The 25,765-nt window shown below is 41.3% G+C and overlaps 1 protein-coding gene across 2 annotated transcripts in view; it reads left to right on the forward strand.

Annotated features, from left to right (window-relative positions):
- The window catches only part of TBC1D5 (TBC1 domain family member 5), a 438,516-nt gene that overhangs the window by 296,550 nt on the left and 116,201 nt on the right, over positions 1-25,765 (forward strand). For both annotated transcript variants that reach the window (XM_075271425.1, XM_075271426.1), the window contains exon 15: positions 21,841-21,983. In XM_075271425.1, the coding sequence (XP_075127526.1) occupies positions 21,841-21,983 (143 nt within the window). The remainder of the gene's footprint in view (positions 1-21,840; positions 21,984-25,765) is intronic.

Below are 25,765 nucleotides of genomic sequence, written 5' to 3' on the forward strand. Positions count from 1 at the left end.
TGTCCCCCACTTAAATTGTCCTGTTATATGCACTTGTTCCCTATTCACAGGGCAGGGGATACATGTCCGATCACTGGGGTCTCCAGCAATCTCTTTAACATGGATTTGGTCCCTGATTTGCAGCTAAAACAGCTCCACTCTTTTGGAAAAGTTTTCTACAACATTTTGAAGTGTTGGGAATATTTGACCATTCATCCAGAAAAGTGTTTGTGGGGCTGATTTTGAACAGGGGAGCCTGGCTCACAATTTCTTTTCTAATCCATCCCAAAGGAGGTTAGTTGGGTGGTGGTCAAGGCTCTGTATGGGCCAGTCAGTTTCTTCTATAGACTCCCCTATGTGTTTATGGACTTTGCTTTGTGCATTAAGACTGCATGTAGCACTCATTCTACTTAGACCTTTCTTTAGTCATCACTTAGCAGGCCCATTTGGCAGGAGCTGCTAGTGTATGCTGAGGCATGTTATAGTAACCACTATCTTTAAGATACTATATTTTGGGGGTATATCCAAGTAATAGAGTCCCTTTAGGGAAAATGCAAAACTTCTGATATGGGCAGTATTTGCACTTTTCATATAACGTCTTGACATACTGAAATATATCTTCAATATTGTTGTTATACTTGGACTCTGGAACCTATGGAGGTCAGAGAGACTTCTCCCTCTAAAAAATTAGAGATTTTTCATTGTGTTCTAAAGTTACACCTCTAAATATCAGTATTGTGAGGAACACAAATACTGTATCTGCTCCTTACAGAAGACTCGGACATGCCAGAAAACAGTCAGATGGATTTTCTCTTCCTTTTTATGTTCCTGATTTTCATCCTTTTTGCTGTTTAGACAGAATAAATAGTAAAATAGTTCTCCGCCATTAAGGAGGAGGATGAGAAGTGTAGTTGTAAGTTTTTCAGTATTCTGTAGCGTTTCACTGTGGCATCTTTTATGGAAAGGAACTTTATTTAAGTAGCATAAACTTGTTAGATTAGCTTCAATTAAGTGATGATTTGTTAATGCAAATGTGTGGGGAATGACTAGTGGTACATCTGTCTCTTCATCAATAGGCCATTACACAGCCACATTAGTACATGATTGTAAAGAAACTGGAAATCATTAGCTGCAGATAGCACAAATTCACTCACATCTGACCTTATGCCTCAAAAGCTGAAGACACAAAATAACCAAGAAATGGGAAAAGGAAGCCAAGCCGTAATCTTCTCTCTAACCCTTTTTATGATCAATAATTTTACATTATAAGTGACATGGTAGAAGCTGTTAGATTGATAATTATGTGAGTCCATAGAAAGACAAGTGAAGAGCATGACCTCCATAATCATGGGAAAAGAGGCTTATATATTATATTTTATAGGTGGCATCATTTCATCCGCAGTCCGTGATGAGCTCGGACTTCAAAGTTTCAATGCTATGCAGTATCTGTATCCTAACAGTGAGAATCTACGCTTGTTTCTTACTAGAGTGTATTCCTGTGCTAGAATTCTGCAATTACAAGATCATTCCAACTAGGGGGCAGTGTAAGCAACTCAGACTTAAAGGGATTTTCCTATGAACATAAAAGTTAATCTTGTAAGCAATTCAATTATAAAAAAAATTTGCACATTTAATCAAGGGCAGGTTCGCACCTGTGCTCGGTCTCCGCTTTGTAGGTGTCCGTCTTCTGCCGACAGGAGACGGAAACTCGGCAGTCAGTGTCCGCCCGTGAGCGGCGAAACCGTTTTGTTTTGTTTTTAACTGGACACAAAGTCCTGCATGTCCGACTTTGTGTCCGGTTAAAAAAACTGTTTCTTTGCGGAGACCAGAAGACGCTCACTGGCAGACACTTTGCAAACCCATTCAAATGAATAGGTTTGAAAAGGGATTGCAGGTTTCTGTCTCCTGTCCAGTTTCTCAGGCAGAAGACGGAAACCTGAAAGTGGAGACCAGGCACAGGTATGAATCCGCCCTAAGGCTTTTAGGCCAGAGCCCCGGCCTAAAACTGCAACTTCAAAAACTGTTGCATTTTTCGAAATCTCAGCATGTCAATTATACCTATGGAAACGCCGGCGGTTTTCCTACAGGTATAATTGAAGAAGAACATTCGCAGAGGAAAACTCTGTGGACTTTCTATGAAAAGTGCTGCAGGAAAAACCTCAATGTGTTTCTGCCACAGTTTTCCAAGAATCGATCTTTTTTTTTTTTCTGCAGCCCATTACATGGGATCTTAGCCGTATAGATTTTCACTAACCACCTTATTGATAACACTCTTGTTAGGTTGCTAAAGGATACAACAATGAATGTAGAAATTTTCTGTGGTTTGTCACTTACTAATTTCCTTAGTTCCTGATTTCCTTATTATGGCCAGGTTATCATTTCATACATGTAGTTTCACTGTCTAATAACCTGTCCACAATAAGGAAATCATGGAGTGTCTTACAAGTACCAGACCCTAGAAACTGACAGGAATTCATAGCTGGATGTGTTTGCTGCTCACAGGGGTGGGGGGTTGTGAAGTTGCAAATGAAACAACACTGCAGCATGTGACCTTGGATATGGGAATGATTTATTACTAGAGATGAGCGAACACTAAAATGTCCGAGGTTCGAAATCCGATTCGAACAGCCGCACACTGTTCGAACGGATTTTGAACCCCATTATAGTCTATGGGGGGAAATGCTTGTTTCAGGGGTACACACAATTCGATAAAATTATACTTACCAAGTCCACAAGGGACGGTCGGGCTGGATTCTCCTTGAAGTCTTCTCTCGGCGCAGCGTCCCCGCGTCGTCTTCCGGCTGGAATTCACTCTGCCTAGGCATCGGGGCCTAGGCAGAGCCGACTGCGCATGCGCAGTCATGCACGGACATGCGCAGTCGGCTCTGCCCGGCCCGACGCCTGAGCAGAGCCGACTGCGCATGCGAGGGCATGCCCGTGCATGCGCAGTCGGCTCTGCCTAGGCAGAGTGAATTCCAGCCGGAAGACGCCGCGGGGTCGCTGCACGGAGAAGACTTCTAAAGGTAAGAGAAGAACCAGCGTTGATTGGCAGAATGTATAGCATTCTGCCAATCAACGCTGGTTCTGCATCGCACCTTAAACTTCGACAGCTAGTAGTGTTCGATCGTGTACGAGTATTTCGAATACCGTAGTATTTGATCGAACACCTACTCGATCGAACACTACTCGCTCATCTCTATTTATTACCTGTGATTTCATTGCAGGGGAAAGTTGAGAAGGGTGGGGTACACAGAGAGTGAGAGCAGGCAGGTGAATCATAGGAAATGTAGTTTGTCCACAGTTTCACTACATGAAAATAACAGTGATACAAAGGGCAGAAAGTAAAGCCAAGCAAAGGACGTACAAGGGAACAGTTAGTATTTAGCATTGCTGTGGATGTATTTCCAGATAATTTTTGGAAACTGGATAACCCCTTATTGCATATACATTTTTTTTTTTTTTTACTTTAAATAATGAAAAAAAATCTTATTATTGTGCAGGTTGTTCTAATTATGGAGATAAATATAGAAATACAAATATAACATTTATATACTTTTTGGGGGCTATATAGCGATGACTATGGTGTGGAATTGTTTGTAATCATGGCACAGGAGACTGGAGTCTTGGGCAGCTCCTGTGTTTCTTAAAACATGCATGTACTTGGTGATGTGGGAGTATTCTGCCTCCTTACACATATATTTAGGGGTGTAGCGGTAGCAGTTGCTACCAGACCCTGGAGTCTCAGGGGCCCAAAGGGTCCCTCTGTCACATAATATATACCAATACTCTAATGGTATAATGGTAGGAAAGGGCCCCACAACAGATTTTGCACTGGGGCCCAGGAGCTTCCAGTTACACCCTGCATGTATTTGACTAGACAATAAGGAGATGGTGTTGGGTTTTGTTGTAGTTTTACGTTGCTCAATAAAAGTATGGCAACCTACATCTTTCATTCTGCCAAAATCCTTTGCCATACACCTGCACAATAAAAGCCTGTGGGTACCGCATAGTAAATGGCCCAATCACATATCTCAGATATATACCGTGTACATTATTGTTAGCATATTGTGCGCCCTGAGATATTACTTATTCACTTGTGACTTCCTTCCTATACAGGCTACACGAGGGCTAAATAGACTTTAATTAATTGCTGTCTTATATCTTGCAAGGGATACTGTAGGGCAAATAGAAGGAGTCTTGTGTATCTTGTCTGCTTAACTAGTCAAGGTGTCGCTCTTGCCTGCATATTAACAGCTTTAATGATTCACTCCATAAAAGACTAGAATGAGTTAAATATGGATAATAAGGAGGGAGGTTAATGAGCTCATTAGGTGTGATTTACATAGTGTCTGGGGCTGCCTGATACTGTCTATTTTAGATGGGGGGAAAAAAGTGTGATCTGCTTTAATGTCTGTAATGTTATATGTCGACTTCTCCCTGTCTGCTTATTGGGTCTAAATGTGTTTGAACATAATAGAAGTAGTACTTAACGTATAAAAGCAGCACTAAACCATTAAAGCAAAGGAGAATACTAGAGTATTTGGACTCACTATACTTGTGGTGCAAGCCCTGGGGCTTTATAGAACAAATTCAAGTGGATTGCTAGAAAGCTGGAATTATGTCTATTACAGGCATTTTAACTAATTTTATAGGACTATTTCAAACAAATGCCCATGCATAAGTTCTCAGTGATAGTGCCACCCTTGTCCATAGGCTGTGTATGGTACTGCAGCTCATTCAGGTATGAGTATAAGCAGCAATACCAGATACATCTAATGGTCTAGAGAGTAATGCTGTTCTTGGGGACGGGGCAAATAACAGAATATTTTTTATAATCTTTGAACCCTGTTAAATTCACTGAATGGACTGCAATAACCAGCTACATGTATGTCCACCACTCTCTAATATAATAATTTGTTTGGATGCCGAATGAAATGTGGAAATATTCACTAACTTTTCAGACAACTTAATCTCATTTCATAGAGCATGTGATTCACTGTAAAGAGGACCTTTCACGTCTTCATGAATATGCGGTTTTATATATACTAGAAAGCTGATAAGCCTAAAGCCGATGAATACAGCACACTGTTGGCTTGTCTGTTATGTTCCCCTGTGAGTTATCTGTGATGTTTAGTTTATCACCAAGGAAGTCCGTCCTTAACTCCATCTTGCTTAGCTAAGTGAGTGTAGAGGCCAGTCCTTTTCTGTCATCATACAGTGAATGGAGAGGGAAGGGGTTGATTCTTTTCACAGCCTCCACAGATATGTCTTCACACTGTTGCTGTGTGCAAAAGACTGAGGATTCTGCAAATCTCACACCTAACAACATAAGCAAAGTCTCCTATGCACGTGTATCTACTTCTGGCTACTTGTGTCATTACAGCTGGGATATTATTCAAAGATGGCAAGCAGCTTTACTGACTGTGCTCATAGATTTTTTTTTCCCTTTGTGTTTTATCTTCTTATTAGTAGCAAAAAACTGATAAGATACCATGTATGAAGGCTTCTACAGTCCTAGAACAAGCTGCCCACCAAGACCTTGCACATATTTCACTTTTCATGAAAATTTAGTTACACATAGAAGACATAAAATCCACTAGTCGCAGTAGGTAATTTAAGAGCCTATCTGCTCTAGAGATGGGCGAGCCGCTCATTTGTTTTACCGATTATTATTATTATTTATTTTAATTATTTTATTTTTTTTTTATGTAGATTGTGAGCCCCATATAGGGATCACAGTGTACTTTTTCTTTTTTTTTTTTCTTATCAGTATGTTTTTGTAGAATGGAAGGAAACCCATACAAACTCCTTGCAGATGTTGTTCCTGGTGGGATTAGAACCCAGGACTCCAGCTCTGCAAGGTTGCAGTGCTAACCACTGAGCCACCATGTTGCCCCGTTTCACTGATTTATTTGAAGGTTCTCCTAGCTGTTTACTATTACACCACAGAGCATAATAAGGAAAGGCCCAGCAAACGTCAGTAAACTTAATAGTTTTCCTCACCTCTCTTGGACTCTTTCATGGGGTCTGGTGGTCTCCCAATGTTCTGTTTGGTACTCGTTTGATCTTCTGAATGACGTCAGCAGCTGCTGCGGACTGCTGAGGCCAAATCACAATGACATGGAAAATGCCAACGTTGTGATTCTTGCTTGGAAATAGGTCATTTTGTGGTGACATAATCCCTTTTAGCTATATATTAAACTGGTAGCTGTTTATGACCTAAAATGTGCATATACAGTGAAACCTCCCCAGAAGACCACCTTACCCACACCATATTTTCTGTGACAGATTTTCAGTTTTCCATGTTAAACATCATCTTTGAGAAGACCGTCTCCCTAGAAGACCACTTTTTAATGCAATTTTTGGTGGTTTTCTCTAAGAGGTTTCACAGTATCTCTTAAATCCATGTTTGTGCACCACTTCATCACTGCAACTGCAGGTACGTAAGCAGAAGCTGGCACTGATAGGCAGCCGTCAGCTCCAGCAATGGCCAGGACCAGAGGTGGCGTTTAACCCTTGTGGTCCTGCAATTAATATCAATCATGGCATCACAAGGAAGAAGGTGTTTGTTCCCTTTTCCCCTGAACATCAGCGGAGTAATATTTTATAGTGAATACAGAAAACTACAATATGGTGGAATTAAATTCCTGCCCATTTTTTCTAAAACTGTAATATTCATAGAAATTAAGGGCAACATTTTGTGTACCAAAATGATACTTAAAAACGATAAGAATATAGCAATGCCAGCCTGAAATAAAAAAGTTATGGTTCTCGCAATTCAGTAAGGTAAATGGACCAAATACTAAAGTGGTTACAAGGAGATTGTGTATATTCAATTTCAATAGTTGTTATACTGGCTAATATATATTCTGTATTGTTACTGTATTTATGAGAGTTATAAAGATCTTGCCACTCAAATAACACTTTTTAAATAATAGACTGTAGTTTTTGTACAAAATCTGACTTGTTAGTCTGTCTGTGCGATGACAAATCTTAGAACATTTGGTGGGATCATTGTTTGGAGACCTAACATTGTATGTGATGATTATGGAGCTCCCCACTTCAGCATCTCATTGTTCTGTGATCCCCCAAAGAGGTCAATCTAAATGCAATATGTGGCACATCTGACATCAAACATGTGTTAGCCATGTGAGGATTTGATCCTTGGGTAGCGCGATCCTTATTAGGACCTTCCTACGTAACAATCTGCACAGCCAGCTTCTTGTTGATGCTGAAAATAGTTTACGTTGACAGACAGTTTACCTAGTACTTTTTTGAGAACACTAGTTTGATGGGTAATCACATACGCTACTTGACATTTGTCCCCAATCAGACCGGATGCTACATGAAAAATTTACTCAGGCAAAGGGGCTCGTAGGAATAGAGCGTTCTCTAGTGTCGCTCACTGGGGACTCTGCAAGGTGAGCGGAACTTCAGCTTGTCACGGATGCACTGTTCTGACAAACATAAGTAGATGCTAATGGCTAAATCGTGACAGAATAAAGTCCCACCACCATATGGCTAATTGCCACAACAATATCTTCAGTGTTATTAATCAAGTTTTCATAGTGTGCCATGATAATTGGAATAATTAGAAACAGCATAGACTCCTTTCCTCTGCCACACGTTGTGCAAACAGGGACCTAGGAGTACGGCAATCGCACTTCCAGGACGGCATTGTTTTACTGCTTTCTTTCCCAACGAATAGCGAGGTTAATTAATAAATTAACTGCTTGCTGCCAAAGCCATTAGTATGGAAGTGAAAAACAAGAAGATAGTAGTATCGAGTCTGCCCACATTCTGTGCAACTGCTCATTAATAGAGAGGTGTTTTGCTGATAGAAAGGTGTAGAGCGATGATAATAGTACATAAGACTTGGCAGGTTCCTCTCGTTCATTTGCCTCCAGTATTGTAGGATCAGTTGGTTTTGGGGGTTTTCTCTTTTCTTACCAGACACATACAAAAAAGGAAGATTTTTTCAAAAATGAGGGCAAATTTGGAAAATCCTTACAGTATACTTGCCTTCATAAATTGGTCCTTGTTCTCTAGTCAGCATTGCCTCTGTAGGCTACAGTGACATTTTCATCCATAGAGACTTGTCTGGGAGTAATGGAGACCGTCACAGGAATTTTCTGAAGGTAAGGTGTATGGGTTAAAGGCATTGTGTATGGGTTACAGCTATTTAGAAAGGCCGGAGAACGCTTTCAATAATATAGACCATACATATTGTTAGGCATGTATGAGACAGAGGAGAAGGCCATTGCTGATCCCAACTGTAGCTTAAAAAAAATAAATATATATATATATATATATATATATATATATATATATATAGTTTTATAAGAAATTAATCACTAAATTTTTAATGAGTTAGAGGAGCTCCTCTGGATCCGCATAACCGTGACTGTCAGCCATTTATGAAGGAGTCAGAGTCAGGATGTGAAAAAATACAAATCCGAGTCAGTGGTTTGGCCTACCGATTCCATGGCCCTATAGTAGTGAAGTAAATCCATGAACAGAAGATCGTCACATCTGATAACTTGCAGTGCTACTGTTATTGGCTTTTCATTAATTAGATAATTAGTAACCCCTAATTAAATTGCCTTTAAAGATGACCTTTTACCACCTCTAGCAGCTCCAGTTCTTTGCATTCTATAGTAGGCATCACTCCATTGTTTCTGGTACACATGGAATTTTTTGTCTAACCCCCACCACTCCTCAGCAGTAAGTACCGTTTTGTTTGTTGGATGAACATTGGTCAATTAGAAATGGACAATGTCAGAATTTAGAATCACACCCCCATGTCACCATCCGCAGTAGAGAGAATAATTAGCATATGAGACACCAAATCTAACAGAACTTATTGCTCATGGGAATTAAAAAAATTTTCCAACTGCACTAGAACAATCTAAATCACAGAGGGGTAAAGTCTGTGGGTAAAGTTCCATTCCTAATTATCATAATCATAAATTCGAATAGTAGCTAAAGAAATGAAAAACTAAAATATAACTTTTAGTAATATCTTTAAAGGATAGGACGTCCAATAGACTCTAAGCATTGACTATTGTAAGCAACAGTGTTGGTGCATATAAAACAAAATGACACCTTTTGGTAGATTAAGGGATAAAAACTCTGTCCACTTCCAGAAAAAAAAGAAGAAATGGCCCAAATGGAGAAGCTCCCTCAGTCCTGTTCTCCTCTAACAATTAATGCATGAATAGGGTATAGAGATGACTACACCCCCATGCTACTTGATTTCTGTTGGGAACACCACAGTATATATGGACTGGGTATAGCTATTAGGACTGTTAATTTCCGGAATAGCCTTGGGGTCTGAACCAGCTCAAGATGTCGAGATGGATATGCTGTGTTCAAGATAACAAGTCCACTCAATAAATTATAGTTTTTGAATCAAATATAGACCCAGATACCCCTTTTCCCAACCCATCATAGGGTGTATCTATTCTGGACCATCCGGGTGTTCCCTCTACCCTGCACTGGGATCAGGATGTTCAGACTCCCTATAATAGCATACACAATAGGTATAATTAGCCTTTAGATTTACTGTATGTAATGTAGACGTCTGACTCTAGGTTCACACCTGCGTTTGACACTCCGTTCTGTGGTTTCCGTCTTCTGCATGCAAGAAGACAGAAACCACAGACCGGGTCCGACCGTGAGCGCCGGTGAGCATTTTATGCTCTCCGCCGTGAAACCGTTTTTTTAATCCAGACACAGAGTACTGCATGTCCGACTCTATGTCTGGATTAAAAACCCCGGATAGACGGCTCACGGCTGGACAGCTTTCTCACCCATTCAAATGAATGGGTGAGAGAGTCCTGCAGGTTTCCGTCTCCTGCCTCTGTTTTGTGCAGGAAACGGAAACCTGCAGAACGGAGACCGGGCGCAGATGTGAACGAGCCCTTACATAAGGGCACATATCCTGGATTCTATTGACTAAAGTTTGTATCATGTATTACTGCCATTACCGTATACTCAGTATTATACTTTATACACAGTTGTTTAATATGGAGAACTTTGTCATGCTTTTGAGTCTGACCAAAACTGTCCAGCTGTTTAAAGTGCTGGATCTACATACAGTATAGCCTTGTACAGTACCTATGTAATGTGGCTATGTATATATTGGCAGTGAATGTAGGCTAAGAGATGAGGACACCTGGTAACTGACATATTGAAGACTACAGGTATTGCTTGAAAAACTCACTGCTATAATACTATACACACATTTTAAAACCATATACGGTACCTCTGTGATTTTTTTTTCTATCTGATGAACATAGTTAATCTATATTCACATGTCCATGCCAGGTCTTGACCTTGTTTTACATGGCCAGGTCATGACCTTGTTTTACATGGCCAGGTCATGACCTTGTTTTACATGGCCAGGTCATGACCTTGTTTTACATGGCCAGGTCATGACCTTGTTTTACATGGCCAAGTCATGACCTTGTTTTACATGGCCAAGTTGGCATCCCATGTGGCATCTGCTTTTGTCACTGATCCATTTACTTTCAATGGAAGAAATTGGGTCCATCAAAACATTTGAAGCTGTGTTTCCAATCCATGAGAAAGCATACCATGCTGTACTCTTTCATGGATCATGGCCAGTACTCAACCATGAATTCTGCTTGTGTGAATAGAGCCTTAGAAGAGCAGATCTGTTTCTATTTGCTTCAGAGACGTAGATCTGTTATGGCCTGTGTATATTGACACCTGGGTGTTTTTGACTGTTCTTTTGTGTTATGCCTTAATTGATATTAAAAAGACCAAAAAAATGAACAGAGGTTACCCTTACAAAGCGTAATATGGAGGACAGTGTTGAGATGGAAAGACAAGACTGTTCTCTGTCCTGCACCCCCTTCTTTCCTAGCCCCTCTTTTCTCTCCCATTTGGAAAGGGGGTGTTTATTCTTTACTGTTTGCAAATTTAGTAACATTTAATAAAAACAAGTATTAAAAAAACAAGATTGATCGAGGAGTGGATAAGAAGAAACCGGCCCTGGTGTATAAGTGCCACTTGGGTATTCGGCTAGAGCTGATTGTTTTGACAGTCACATGTTGATCTACTTTGTAGGAAGGAAAGCGAGCCCTCACAGGCATTGTCAGTCTGGTTATTTCAGCTGATACAACCTGTATTTATCGGAAATTAAGATAATCAGATGCTGCAGTTAGATAAACAACGACAAACCTGCTATTGCCTCCATTACTTTGCACTCGGCACCAATTTAACAGGTCAGGTGAGAATCTCGAGGAACATTTGCTTATGGCAGTTAATGCTTTTGTCATTAGGAGATTATTTATGTTATTCTTTGTTGCTTGGTAGGGGAAGCATTTGATGGCCTCTTTTTGTTTCTTTGCCGAGAATAATGGCCATGGAAGACTGGTAAAATATGAATTATTATATTATCGCTAGTGATAAAACTCAGCACTATGAACATTTCATGGTGCAGGTGTAACAGATGCAAAACAAGATTAATAGGACAGAGTAATAATTAAACCGCAGCCAGCTGTCTCAAAAAGAATGGGTTTCTCTTGTCCCTTTCTATCATTCCGGGGATACCTAATATTTTTAAATGTCAATGAGATTACAAAGATTTCCTTAGCTGTGCCGGCAGAAATATCCTTGTCAGGAAAAAAAGGACTTAATTACAATAGATCAAATCCATCTGTATTGCATTTGTACCAACTCTATAAACTATAATATAACGGAAGACCGTAAAATAACATTGTTTAGAGGATGGAATTAGATCTTTAGTGCATTGCTGTTTTACTCGCTCTACCCAGCACTCTCTCGTGTTAACCCTGTTTTAACATTCAAGAGTTTGGAGGGCTCTTAACCGTAAAAAATAGAAAGTGTTTGGTTATAGAAAGTATAAGGACAACTGTGTAAATTTAATAAAAATACAGTGCGGGATTTATTAGGACTGTGTTTCCTACACTGTTTTATCTGAAGTGGATGGGAGTAAGGTGCGCCAAATATACTATGGCTCATAAAAGAGGATTTTTAAGCTGTTTGATATTAAACCGATCCTCAGTATTGGCATCCGTATGAGATCAGTGGGGTCGATAGATGTCATGTGAATGGGAGCAAAGATGCAGTAATTTGGCATGGCCACTAAACTTTTTCCAGATGTGTCTACTGTGTAGTTCTGGTTTTGAGCTAGCATAGATACATACCTCCCAACCGTCCCGATTTCCACGGGACAGTCACGATTTGGGTGACATGTCCCGCGGTCCCGGTTGGAGGGAGGTATGTCCCGATTTCAACTCAGATCTGCGTCCAGAGGACGCAGATCTGAGTTGAACACATATGCGGCTGAAGCAAGGAGCTGACACAGGTCAGCTCCTCGCTTCGGCGCTGCGTGTCTCTCTCGCTGACACATATGCGGCTGAAGCGAGGAGCTGACCTGTGTCAGCTCCTTCCTTCAGCCGCATGTGTCAGCGAGAGAGGCGCGCAGAGAGCGGCGAGGGAGTGGAGGAGAAGGTAAGTTTAATGTGGAGGTGGAACGTGAATCTGGGGGCAGATGAAGGAAAGGATGGCATGACACTGGGGGCAGAGATGGAGAGGACGGCATGACACTGGGGGCAGAGATATGGGGACATGAATCTGGGGGCAGAGATGGGGGACATGAATCTGGGGGCAGAGATGGGGGACATGAATCTGGGGGCAGAGATGGAGAGGACATGAATCTGGGGCAGAGATGGAGAGGACATGAATCTGGGGGCAGAGATGGAGGGGGGACATGAATCTGGGGGCAGAGATGGAGGGGGGACATGAATCTGGGGGCAGAGATGGGGGACATGAATCTGGGGGCAGAGATGGGGGGACATGAATCTGGGGGCAGAGATGGGGGGACATGAATCTGGGGGCAGAGATGGGGGACATGAATCTGGGGGCAGAGATGGGGGACATGAATCTGGGGGCAGAGATGGGGGACATGAATCTGGGGGCAGAGATGGGGGACATGAATCTGGAGGCAGAGATGGGGGACATGAATCTGGGGGCAGAGATGGAGGGGGGACATGAATCTGGGGGGGCAGAGATGGAGGGACATGAAACTCTGGGCAGAGATGTGGGGACATGAATCTGGGGGCAGAGATGGAGGGGGGACATGAATCTGGGGGCAGAGATGGAGGGGGGACATGAATCTGGGGGCAGAGATGGAGGGGGGACATGAATCTGGGGGCAGAGATGGAGGGGGGACATGAATCTGGGGGCAGAGATGGAGGGGGGACATGAATCTGGGGGCAGAGATGGGGGGACATGAATCTGGGGGCAGAGATGTGGGGACATGAATCTGGGGGCAGAGATGGAGGGGGGACATGAATCTGGGGGCAGAGATGGGGGGACATGAATCTGGGAGCAGAGATGGGGGGACATGAAACTGGGGGCAGAGATGTGGGGACATGAATCTGGGGGCAGAGATGTGGGGACATGAATCTGGGGGCAGAGATGGAAGGGGGACATGAAACTGGGGGCAGATGAAGGGTGTATATGAAACTGGGGGAGAGATAGAGGGGGGACATATAATTTACGGGTGACTGTAGGAGGATTATACTGTGTGCGGGCACATGAAAAATTAACGAGTGGGTGGAGTCAACACAAAAGTGGGCGGGGATAAATTTGCGCCGCACATTTTGTCTCTCTTTCGGTTCTTCAAAAGTTGCGAGGTATGTAGATATGTGCTATACTTTACGCCACTTTCTGGCATAAATTTCTATAAACTTGTCTTCATTGTAATGTAATATTTTGAAATGCTAGTAAACCCAATAAATGGCTGTAGTTGGCGGTAAAATAATAAGGTAGTCACACATAGCTATGTATAGATTAGATAGATATTACGTTTTGTTACCTTATCTCTGTGTAATAATACATCATGAAATGCTGCTGACTTCATGACCCACATCCGGATATGGACAGGACTGCCCAGCCAAAAGGAAAGGTTAGGCCGGGTTCACATCTGCGCCCCGGTCTCCTCTTTCAGGTTTCCGTCTTCTGCCCAAGAAACTGGACAGGAGACGGAAACCGGCAGTCACTTTTCAAACCCATTCATTTGAATGGGTTTACAAAGTGTCCGCCCGTGAGTGTTTTGTGGTCTCCGCGGTGAAACAGTTTTTTTTTTTTTTTTTTTTTTTAACAGGACACAAAGTCGGACATGCAGGACTTTGTGGTCTCCGTGGCGAAACCATATTTTTTTTTCACCAGACACAAACGCTCACGGGCGGACACTGATCACCGGGTTTCCGTCTCCTGTCGTCAGAAGACGGAAACCCACAAAGTGGAGACCAAGTGCAGGAGTGAACCCGCCGTAAGAAAGGAAGCATTCTTTTATTGGCTGAACCTGCCGATTTTGGTGAAAGCAGCTCTCCTGACAAATGTTCCCTCTAAGCCTTGGCAGCTGGAGCAGTCAATGAGCTAAGCATTACCCCATCAGTGGTCGGCAATCTGAAAGCCATGGGCGACCCTGCACAAGTAATTCACATGCTGTGGGATCAGACCTGCAAGGCAAGACATTTTGTGTTATTTCTTTTTCTTCAATGTCTGAATGAGACTTGTTGAAATCCCATCCACTACACTGCGAATGTACATCACATGAGGATAGGCCTGTGTGTGTCCCCCGGCCTTACTGAATGAACTGGTTATTAGGAAGCAAAGCAGTTGCTGCCATTAAATCTGCCTACCACTAGCTCTTCCATTTATCAGCCATGAAAGGCAAGTCTGACCAGTAATACAGTAATGCGGATATTGAGTACATTTATGCTGCATAACTATATAATGCTATAATTTACAGAGTAACATCATTTTCCTCATATTCTTATCTTTTGTATTGCTGTATTATTGGGCAGATTTTCCTTTCATGACATTATAAAACTTGAATACGAAGCTCTTGCGCGCGCTATAAGTTATAGTTCATACAAGGGTTTCTCATTCAACTTTTAGAAAACCCTGAAAGGCAAATCTGTTCAATAGTACAGTAATAAGAAAGATGAGTACATAGGGCATACCTGTGCCGTTCTGTAATTTATAGAGTAACATATTTATGTAGCAACTTGCTGCTGTATTCCTGTGCAATATTCAGTTCATCCAGGGCACCTGCATCCAGCTCAGCTTCAGTTCATTTCACATGGTAAGGAGAGATTAGGGCTGGAGCACATTTCCAAAAAAACAAGTGGGTACATGGACTGGTTGTGGTGCAGCCTACTCCATCAATTGCTCTGTGTTACTACAAAATCAACCGTAAGCGAATTTATGTGGCTGAAATGCGCCAAATCTAGGGCCCACCATGTACCTACGCTTTTCTCAGGCTGTGGTTGTCTTATTGTAAGTAAATACTGTGCGTGGTACCAAACCCCCTCCCCATGCGCAGTACAGCTACTGTTACCTACCGCTCTACCACCATAGTTGTAAACATTCCTTCTATCATCTCAGGCTCCATATGATCATTCTGCTCGGCCCCTGGACTTCCGTGTGACTGTCTGTCACTGTGTCATATACTGTATGTCCGTGGACAATCATTTTTCCCTATTCTTCTGCTTCTGTCATACCTAATGCACTGACACGACAGAGGCTGCAATGGAACAAAATGAATAATATTGCAAACTCAGAGGCGAGCTGAGGGGGAAAGTGCCTGGCTATTTTTAGGCTGATTAATGGTTTGCACCTTGTGGTGAACCATCTGTGTTGCTCTCATGGTCTTCGCTTTATGGTAGTCTTGGATACTGATACACCTACTTTCTGGGGAGTGTTGTTCAGTTGGGTGGACATTATGCAGGGGTTTTACTTCACCCTGGAAAGGATGGTGTGATCATCTACCACTGTGGTCTTCTGCGAATGTCCAGGCAGTTTTGAGTTACCAAGTTCTCCAGTGCACTTTTTTGAAAAAAATACCAGAATGTGTCAAACAGTTGATTTGGCTACTCCTAAAATTTCTGCTATCATCTCTGATGCATTTCTTCTTTTTTTCGACCTAATGATGGTTTGTTTCACTTCCATTGAGAGCTCCTTTGACCACGTGTTGTGAGTTCACATCAACAACTTCCAACATGGAATCAACTCCAGACCTTTTTACCTGCCTAATTGATGATGGATTAATGAGGAAATAGCCCATACAGCCCATTAAATAGCTTTTGAGATAATTTATATAATTGTCCAATTAGTTTTTGGTCCCTTGAAAAAGATGTATCTACATATTACAGAACTGTCATTACCAAACCCTTCCTCCAATTGGGAGGTGAATACTCTTTCAATGAAGCTGAAAGTCTGCACTTTAAGCCCGCATTGCTTATATAACTGTATGCTGAATATGTTTTGGTAAACAGCTAAAATGCCAAAAACTTGTGTCACTGGCCAAATATTTCTGGACTTAACTGTATATGCTTATACTTCAGGGTATAATTTGGGATTGAGGGTTGGCATGTATTAGCAGTGTCCTCTGTAAAAGCTGGGTATCTAAGCACAAAATAAGAAACAAAGAAATAGTTTTTTATTGCTTTGACCTCAGAAGATGTTCTTCGATTTTACCTTAAAGGGAGTCTGTCACTAGAACCCTTCATATGAACCCAGCTACCCTGCAGCCAAAAAGGTTAGGGTCACCAAAATTAAACAATGTTTCTCCTTGGGAATAGGTGTCTCTGTTGCTGAGACATTGCACTTTTTATCAAAATATGAGAGCTATTTTTGGAGGTTTGGCACCCTTGATCGAGGTATGTAAGTGTTATCCGCCTTATTGCTCCAAAGAGCTCATATGCAGCAATATCTCAGCAATGGAGGCACCATGTCACAAGGCGAAAACACCATTTGCCTCAGGCGACCCTAACCTACCTATCTGTGGAAATACATAAGACCAGGGACCAAAGTTACCAGGGGCAACAATGGATGCAGAAATGGATCAGCGCTTACTATATCAGTAATCTGTATAACAGTTATTTATTTAATAGAAAATCAAGCCAATACACACAATGCGTTTCAGAGTTGGGAAACTCCTTTCTTAATTGCAAGAGATGGCTTCAGTGACCCGTTCACAACCCTAAAGGATGAGCAGCTAATTGGCATTTTGTTTTCCTTCCCTAATATTGAAAATTATAAGGCACAAGGCGTTGCTCAGTGCTGGCTTTCTTTTTGTTTTAGTTGGCTACAGCTACCTATCTGTGGGGCTGGATTTATATACAGGATTATGCTGACAGACTCCCTTTTAATCCTTCAGAGTGGAGAAAATCTGTTCATCCACTTTTATGAAAGTTTTGAAGCCTATAAAAGCTGTCTGCTTATACATTGCTGTTACTGTTAATCTTCCAAACTTGAGCTTTACACACATAGGAATTAAGACTGAGTTGTCAGACACACAGAGGAGTTGTAGGTGAGTTGTCAGACACACACAGGAATTAGAAATTAGTTTTCAGACACACAGAGGAATTAGAAATGAGTTGTCTGATGCTCAGAAAAAATAGGTTTGTCTTACACACAGAGGAATTAGGAATGAGTTGCCCAGGACACATAGTTGTTGTAAAGGATTAACTTGAAACAAAGTTAAAGGTGTTGTCTGACTCCTTTTTCATAATTAATAGGGCCATTAACATAAAAACATTGTACTCTCCTCTCCCCAGGCCACATTTCCAGTGCTGGCAGGTACGGTTTTCAGTTTAGAGACCACAGGTTGTTTATGTCAGGTGACTGATGCAGCCAATCATAGACCTTAGCAGTCACCTCTTCACAAACAGCTTTTGTGAAGAGGTCACCACTGAGGCCTGTGATTGGCTGCAGAAGTCACCTGGCACAAACAGGATGATGCTTCTGATGTCCGTCGCGGAAGTGGTACACAGAAGAACAGAACTTCTGCCACAGAAAATGGAAGTCTGGGAAGAGGTGAGTAATGTCTTATATGTTAATGGACCCGTCTGCTGTCTTTATTAAACATAAACACAACTTGGACAATTCCTTTAAAGTAAATTGAAAGAGTGGGCTTTAATATCATAGATTATCTTTGTGATTAAAGAAATCCCAGGGATTGCCATATTACTATTTATGGTGAACACATTAAAAAAGTCTAAACTTGAAATCACCTCTAGTATTCTCCTCCATGATTCTTCCCTTGTTTGTTAATTATGACGCCACTTATTCTGAGTTAGTAAAGTAACGATTAGCTACAAATTAATTTACCGTCCGTCAATAATTTGGTAAAATTGTGCATTAATCACTGGGTATTCCTGTCACCGGGAGGGAGAACTTCTTCAGTCGGAAACGTGTGTGGGAAAGGACAACGCTTGTCAACTTCAATGATCCAATCTACATCCTCCTTTCTACTTAAAAAATAATTTTTATGTCACATACCAAACCGCCAGGTGTTTCAGACATAATTTAAAGCTTATTTGACTTGTTTTTCTAATTTTGGATCACTACCATATCACATTCTGATGATTTGATATAACACATGTGCATGCAGGTGGAAATTCACCCATGTAGTGTGATTTTCTTCCCTTCAATTATTTGTGGCGCAGCTTACTTAGGCACATAACACGATAATTGCCAACTCATAGAGATTTCCTTTAGTGTTTTAATATTCCTTGAGTACAAACATTATAAACTTGTATGCAAGCTTCGGTGATGGCATTAATACCCTTGCACTTATAGTAGACTCAGGAACAGATCTCTACCAAACACTGTTAAAGATTTATGCTGTTTCCATTATCACTAAATATCTATGGGAGCTCTCATATTTATTGTACTGCACATTAAACTTTAGTATCACAATATCATAGGTAATGTTTAGTCCTTTCTTGTAACTTTAGAGCAGGGACCAGGGTTTAATAGGTTTATTTTATTCAGCAATACTTTACAACACAGCTATTTAGTTTCAACCATACCTAGATCTGATTTACCATATATTTTCTTTATAGTCCTATAGGGACTTTTCAAGTATATTTCTAGTTATTTAAGTTTTGGTGTAAAAATATGGTAATTGTACAGTAGAAATGTTCTATGTATGTATTACTTTTTTTACCCAAGTTACATGTATGTCTACTTAAGTCTTGCCTAGTTAAAGGTTGTTAAAGGGGTATTACCAACTGGCTTGTTCAGCAACCTGCATGCTGTGTGCTCTGTTCACTTCCTAGTTTTCTCGGTACATTGGTGGGCGGGGTTTCACTTGCTCTGCCAGGTCTCTTCATAGCAGTATGCTTGCAGTCAGTAATGAGGGATTGGTTATACATAAATTAGCACAGTATCACTGGAAGATGCACAATATGAAGCTGATGTAGCAGAGCTGGATTTGATTTCAATAAGCTCCATTTTAGGTCTGTGTTTACATATAGAGGTACTGGACTCCCTATCTCAGCCCTTATCAGCCAAATTCAATTAAACAGACTGATAACTGGGAGAGCAGAAGATAAAGAGCTCAGAAATACAAAAACGGAGCACTCACCTCCCCTATCTGAGAGCAGGAGCTCCGTTACTTGTCTGTGGCAGAGACATAAATAGCTCAGAAATACAAGCTCAGCCCCTCCCCCCCTCCCTGAGAGCAGGCAGCTACATCACATGTGAACCAAGGAGATAAGCTCATCACTAGGCCCGTGGTTATGGAAACACAGAGTAAACCATGAAGTGAATAAGCAGTTTTGATAAAGCAATGTATTTAGGAAAAGTCTTAAGTCCACATAAACTAGCAGTATAAATAGGATCCTTGAGATGGGATACCCCTTTAAGGCTAAAAACTGATGCCCTATTTTAAAGATAGGTCACCAATATTAAATGAGTGAGGGTTTGACATCTGGTAACTCCAATGAACAGCAGAATACAGAAGCTGATGCACAGAGAATGGAGCAGGAAGCAGACCGCTCTGCTCTCTATGTATTAGCAGAACTAAGTCACAGCAGCTTAAGATAAGATAATCCTTTAATAGTCCCACCATGGGTCCCATTAGGTCCCATTCAAATGAATGGGGTGTGAAGTGCAGTAACCTGTTCTGGCCACTACACAAAGAATGAAGCTCACTGCTTCCTGCTCCATTCTCTGTGTATGAGCTCCTGAAAACAGCTGATCAATGGGGGTGCTGGATGATGGATTAAACTGACATTGGTGACCTATCCTTACGAATCCCCTTGTCAATCGGTGCCTCCCCTGATGAGATATCTCTGTTTTTGTCAATATGCAAATTACCTTTTTGGAGCAAGGAGGGCAGTACTGCTTACCTTCTTGGAGCAATGATAAGGACCTCTACCTGCAGGGCTGGCTTGATATGTTTCGTTCTGGTGACAGACACCCTTTAGGAAACTGCATAGCTGAAGAATGAGTAGGTATTGATTCTTGTTAACTGAAATTTTTGTCTGATTTTATATGTGCTGTTTGTCTTTGGAGCAATTCCTATATTTCAGAATTGTATTTTTGTTGTCACATTTGTTTTACAATGGGATAGAAATTCTTTAAAAATAAAAGTTTGGTTCAGCTTTCTTAAAACGTTTTTTTTGTTAGTAATTGTTGATTTTTTTTTAAAAAAAACACCACTTAAACCATAGTTAAATGGATTTTGCTGCCTTTAGCATTAATTTAATCCCATTATCCACTATTACTCTATCTAATACATTTGTCGGTTACTTGTTTGCTTTATCTTACTCCCTTCTCTCTCATTTTCTGTTTTTGTAACTCTCTGTTGTTTTGTAATTTTTATTTTTGAAATTGCATTTATTATAAACTAATTATGGCAAATAGTTTTTTGTATCTAGTACTATGTGAGAGTACTTTATTGTAGACTTTAACCTAATGGAAAAATCTGAGCTTTCTCTTTATGAATTATATTGAATGTGTTTAAGATCAGGCACTGTTTAAACAATTCAGTGAGCACTTTTCCCACAGTGATACTTAACGAGGACCTTTCATTAGTTGGGACACATGCGGTTTTATATACCGCTAGAAAGCCGACAGTGCGCTGAATTCAGCATACTGTCTGCTTTCTAGCGGTATATAAAACCGCATATGCCCCAACTGATGAAAGGTCCTCTTTAAGTTCCACACAGCTAGTGTTGGGCCTATGTGATCAGGAGCGGCTGCCAGTCATAGAGGCACCACGACTCTACTAGTGGAGTTCAGGGCAACCTGCGGTCTAGGCTAGTCAACCTCTGATCAGTGCTACTACATCATAATGGATTGTGGAAAAGTAAAGGATCACAGGAACCCAACTATGTAGTCATACACAGGGTCATAGTATGTATGTATGAATGTCAGACTATTTGACCTTATAATGTAATAAAAATATACAGAAAGAATATGTACAAAAAATAAATAAAACTAATAGTAAGAAAAGTGCATTATAACGCAATATGTTGCAATATAGGAAGGGAAAAAATGTTTAGTATGATATATTCTACATGGAAGATCTCTGCACACTTCTTAGAGATTCCAGAGAAACTACCTTCAGCGTAAGCGTGTAAATCTTGTGAAATGTAAAGTTGTCACATTGTAATATCACCTCTAAATGCCTTGCTGTTCGTTCTGTTTGCACTCACCTTTTGCTATTACAGCCTTAAGTTCTGTCTGTATTTATAGAATTAAGTCGCTGCACGTTCTTCTGTACGCGGACATCTCACAGACAATATACAAACTAAATTGTCCTAGAATTTCTCTTATCAATGTCTGTGATATTACTTGTGTTATGTTTTCTCCATTGAGGTTAATAAACCTGAAAAACACTCAAAAATAAGGTATTCGCAAAAAAATAAATCTAAAAAGCAACTCGTCCTAGCTGCATTATATGAACTAGACTATTTGATATGCTTTGTATCTCTTCAGCCTCTTCATGTATTAAAACTAATGCATTCTTCCTTGTTTTTTTTTGTTTTTTTTCCTTTTCAGGCGATGGGTAAGACTCCTCTTTGGGCGAGAATTTCCACTTCAGGACCTCCTCGTGGTTTGGGATGCCCTGTTTGCAGACAGCAATACTCTAGTGTTGGTGGATTATATTTTTGTAGCCATGCTGTTATATATCAGGGATGCATGTAAGTATCATGGTTCTTTCATATTCTACACTATTAAACTGTGAAATACATGTCTTCATGTCATATAACTGATAGTGGAAGGTAGGGGTTGATATACTGCCCATGGACGTGAAAAGACCAGTGCTTAGTTGATGAGATGACATAAATCATATACATGATGTCATCACTGCAGGGATAGAGGGGAAAAGGCCAGGTCTACAAAACAATAATGGTTTTCTCACATGGTGAACGCCATAGTAAGACAAGATAAAAATCAAAAGAGGCAAACATTTGTTGTTTCATCCATACAAAATTGGATAAAAATGATCAAAGCAATAGACATTCCCCAAATTGGTATCAATAAAAAGTACATCGGGCCCACATGTCATTTTGGCTGCACAGTGGATGCAATAAAAACAAAGTCCATAATAAAGTTGCACAAATACCGGTTTTCTCCAATTCCATCCCATTCTGATTTTTTTTTTTTTTTTTTTTTTTTTTATGTAGATTGTGAGCCCCACATAGAGCTCACAATGTACATTTTTTCCCTATCAGTATGTCTTTGGAATATGGGATGGAAATCCATGCAAACACGGGGAGAACATACAAACTCCTTGCAGATGGTTTGTTGCCCTTGGCGGGATTTGAACACCAGGACTCCAGCGCTGCAAGGCTGCAGTGCTAACCACTGAGCCACCGTGTGGCCCCCCATTCTGATTTTTTTCCAGCTTTGTACAGAATATTAAATGGTACCACTACGAAGTACAATTTGTCCTGCAAACATTAAAGGGGTATTCCCACCTCACATACTCAGCAGTCTTCACTCTTGTAAAATCTTCTTTCTTCCTGGTTTCTTGCATCATTTGGTGGGCGGGGTTTCACAGGCAACCTGCCGTTTAGCTCCGCCCCCAAATTCACATGTAGCTCCGCCCACCCACATTGGACTATGAAGTACAGGCAGCAGCAACTCCATTCTGTGTTACATACAGACACTGCCTGTCTCTGCCATAATGAACACAACTGAATTAGCTAGCCTGATAACTGGGAGAAGAGAAGAAATGAAAGCAGCTCCTCTATCTGAGTGCAGGACCTAGGTCACGTGGTGTACACACAGGATTAGCTAGATACACAAGCTCGCTCCCTGCACTTAGCCCCTCCTCCCTCCCCCCTGAGAGCAGCAGATACATCACTTGACTCAGGAGCAGCTAAGTCAGGGCTATGGCCACAAAGAATTGAATAAAGTAAGATAGTGGACAAACAAAGCAGTTTTGCTGAAGCAGTGTATTTAGGAAAAGTCTTACATCCACATTAACAAGCAGTATAGATAGGATCCTTGTGATGGGACAACCCCTTTAAGCCCTAGCGGTAACATTACACTAAATACAATGCAGTAATATGTTGTACTGTGATACTCCCAGGAGACGTCTTCCCACATTTCCCATCTCTTCCCTTTGGACCGCCATGACCACTTCTTCCAGCTGTGACTTGACTCTGTAAAGTTTGCTACACAGACATCTTTGACTCCTCATTTCTCCACGCACCCAACCCATATATATATATATATATATATCCCACAGCAGCCCCTGCAGCCTGTATTATGCCCCACAGTGGTACAATAGACTGTGGGGCATAATAGAGGTTGCAGGGGGGGGCCCGCTGTGGGGCATAATAGAGGTTACAGGGGCCACAGTGAACCCTTCAAGCTCTATTATGCCCCACAGTTGCCCACCCAACTTATTATGTCCCAGAGTTGGACACCCATAAACTATTATTATACTCAGGGGGTTGGGGGGGTCTTTTCAGACCCCCGAGTATAATAATCAGAGCCCCAGGGGAGGTGAGGGAACATAATAAACAGTGTTACTCACCTCTCCGGGATCCAATGTTAATCCTAGCAGGCTTTGGGCCTGTATGATATCTCAGACGTCACGTGGTCTGCGATATTACCATATAGGTCCAAAGCCTGTGCTAGCAGTACCATAAAGGCCCAAAGCCTGTGCTAGCAGTAACAGGCTATTAATACTAGCTATTACTACTTTGTGCCTATATGGTATGGCTAGCACAAGCTTTGGGCCTATATGGTAATATCCCACACCAGGTGACGTCTGGGACATTACTATATAGGCCCGAAGCCTGCTAGAATTAACACCGGATCCCGGAGAGGTAAGTAACATTGTTTATTATGTTCTCTCACCTTCCCTGGGGCTCCGATTGTTATACTTAGGGGGCTGAAAAGACCCCCGAGTATAATAATAGCGGTAGTGGGATCGCAGTCCGGGCCTGCTCACTGCCAGCCTCCGCGGCCTATAGTAGAAGGGGAAGCGGGGGCGGCAGTGAACAGGCCTGGGGAGGTATGTGAATATTCCACTACCTGCTGGGGGATACTCCAGCAGGTAGTGGCCTATTATAAAACAAAAAAAAAGTTATTTTACTTACCGACCTCGCCACTACTCCTGCTGCCACCGCCTCCTTTTCTCCCAGACGTCTGCGTCTCAGCGTAGGCAGTGTGATGCCGCCTGCGCTGAGACGCAGAGGTTTAAACCAGCGCAGGAGAGGGGCCGCTCTGGTTGTTTTAAGAGCAGCCCTTCTCCCTTGGTCCTGAAAGGGTTAATAAGATCTGACTTACCGTATGTGTCTTTTCTCACTTATCCATTGGGATAAGTTTAAGATTTCACTTGGTTTTGGGATATTTCAGGCTAGGCCACAATAATGACTTCACATGACATGTTCATTTTGCACATTCTCAGATTTGCGTGCAATATTTGTTAACCCTAAGCCTGCCCTATTTCCTATTAAAAGAGCCACCTGACTGTATTAGATCCGTGATGGTACTGCATTGTTTCTTTGATAAATTGCTGTACACTTCCATATAAATGGGAATATACAATAGTGGCATTGATAAAAACAGTAAAGTGTAAGTAATGGCATCTTGATGGATCACCTGAGAGTCTCTGGTTTTAATACGTAGATTTTGGACAAGTACATAAATGTGCCAGGGCATATTTAAATACACATTAATATATAATTTTCTTTGGGCAGCATGAGGTTCTGTATTAAGTCACAATCTTCCCTTTTATTATAAAGTTAGTAACAGTAAGCGAAATGGATTGTTATAAATGCTACTATAAAGTGATAAGTAAACTTGCATGTATAGATATAGCAAAGTTTAACTTGACTCGACATTTTAACTTATGGTGTGTTCTGTTGTGCCAAGTTAAGTTTTGCTGTAATGTCATCATTATTAGTTAGCCATTAAAAAGGTATCAACTACTGAAGACTATCAAGTTTTTTATTTTTATATTTGCTACATCTGTAAAGCAGAGTCATAACTTAAAGTTTCTGGCCCCAGTGCCATACATGTACCAGGCCCCCCACTTACCATATCCTATATATAATACTGGAGTCGTCTTTTGTTGTGAAACGGCCTTTGGGCCCCCTGAGGCTCCAGATCCTGGTAGCGAGTACTACCTCTACACTTCCTCCATCTGTACTCGTGCTTCTTTCTGTAAGTCGGTCATAAACTGTACCAGTATGAGCTGTAAAGAAATAGCGATCTCAGCTCAGAGTGGACAAGGGGTCTGATTCTGAGTTCTCTGACACTGACCAGACAGGGGTCTTTACAATCACACCACTTTGTCCACCATGACCCGAGTCTGCCCACTTTACAATAGAGGGTCTCATTAGCATATTGGGAACGGAGAGAGCTAAAGGAAAAAACCCAACTAAGCTTGAAACATTAGTGGGTGCCTTTTAAATGATGGAAAGTTCTGGAGTTGGCAGAGCTGAGGATAATACATATGTGC

This window comes from Leptodactylus fuscus, chromosome 4 (assembly GCF_031893055.1).
Source record: "Leptodactylus fuscus isolate aLepFus1 chromosome 4, aLepFus1.hap2, whole genome shotgun sequence".
NCBI classification, from domain to species: domain Eukaryota; kingdom Metazoa; phylum Chordata; class Amphibia; order Anura; family Leptodactylidae; genus Leptodactylus; species Leptodactylus fuscus.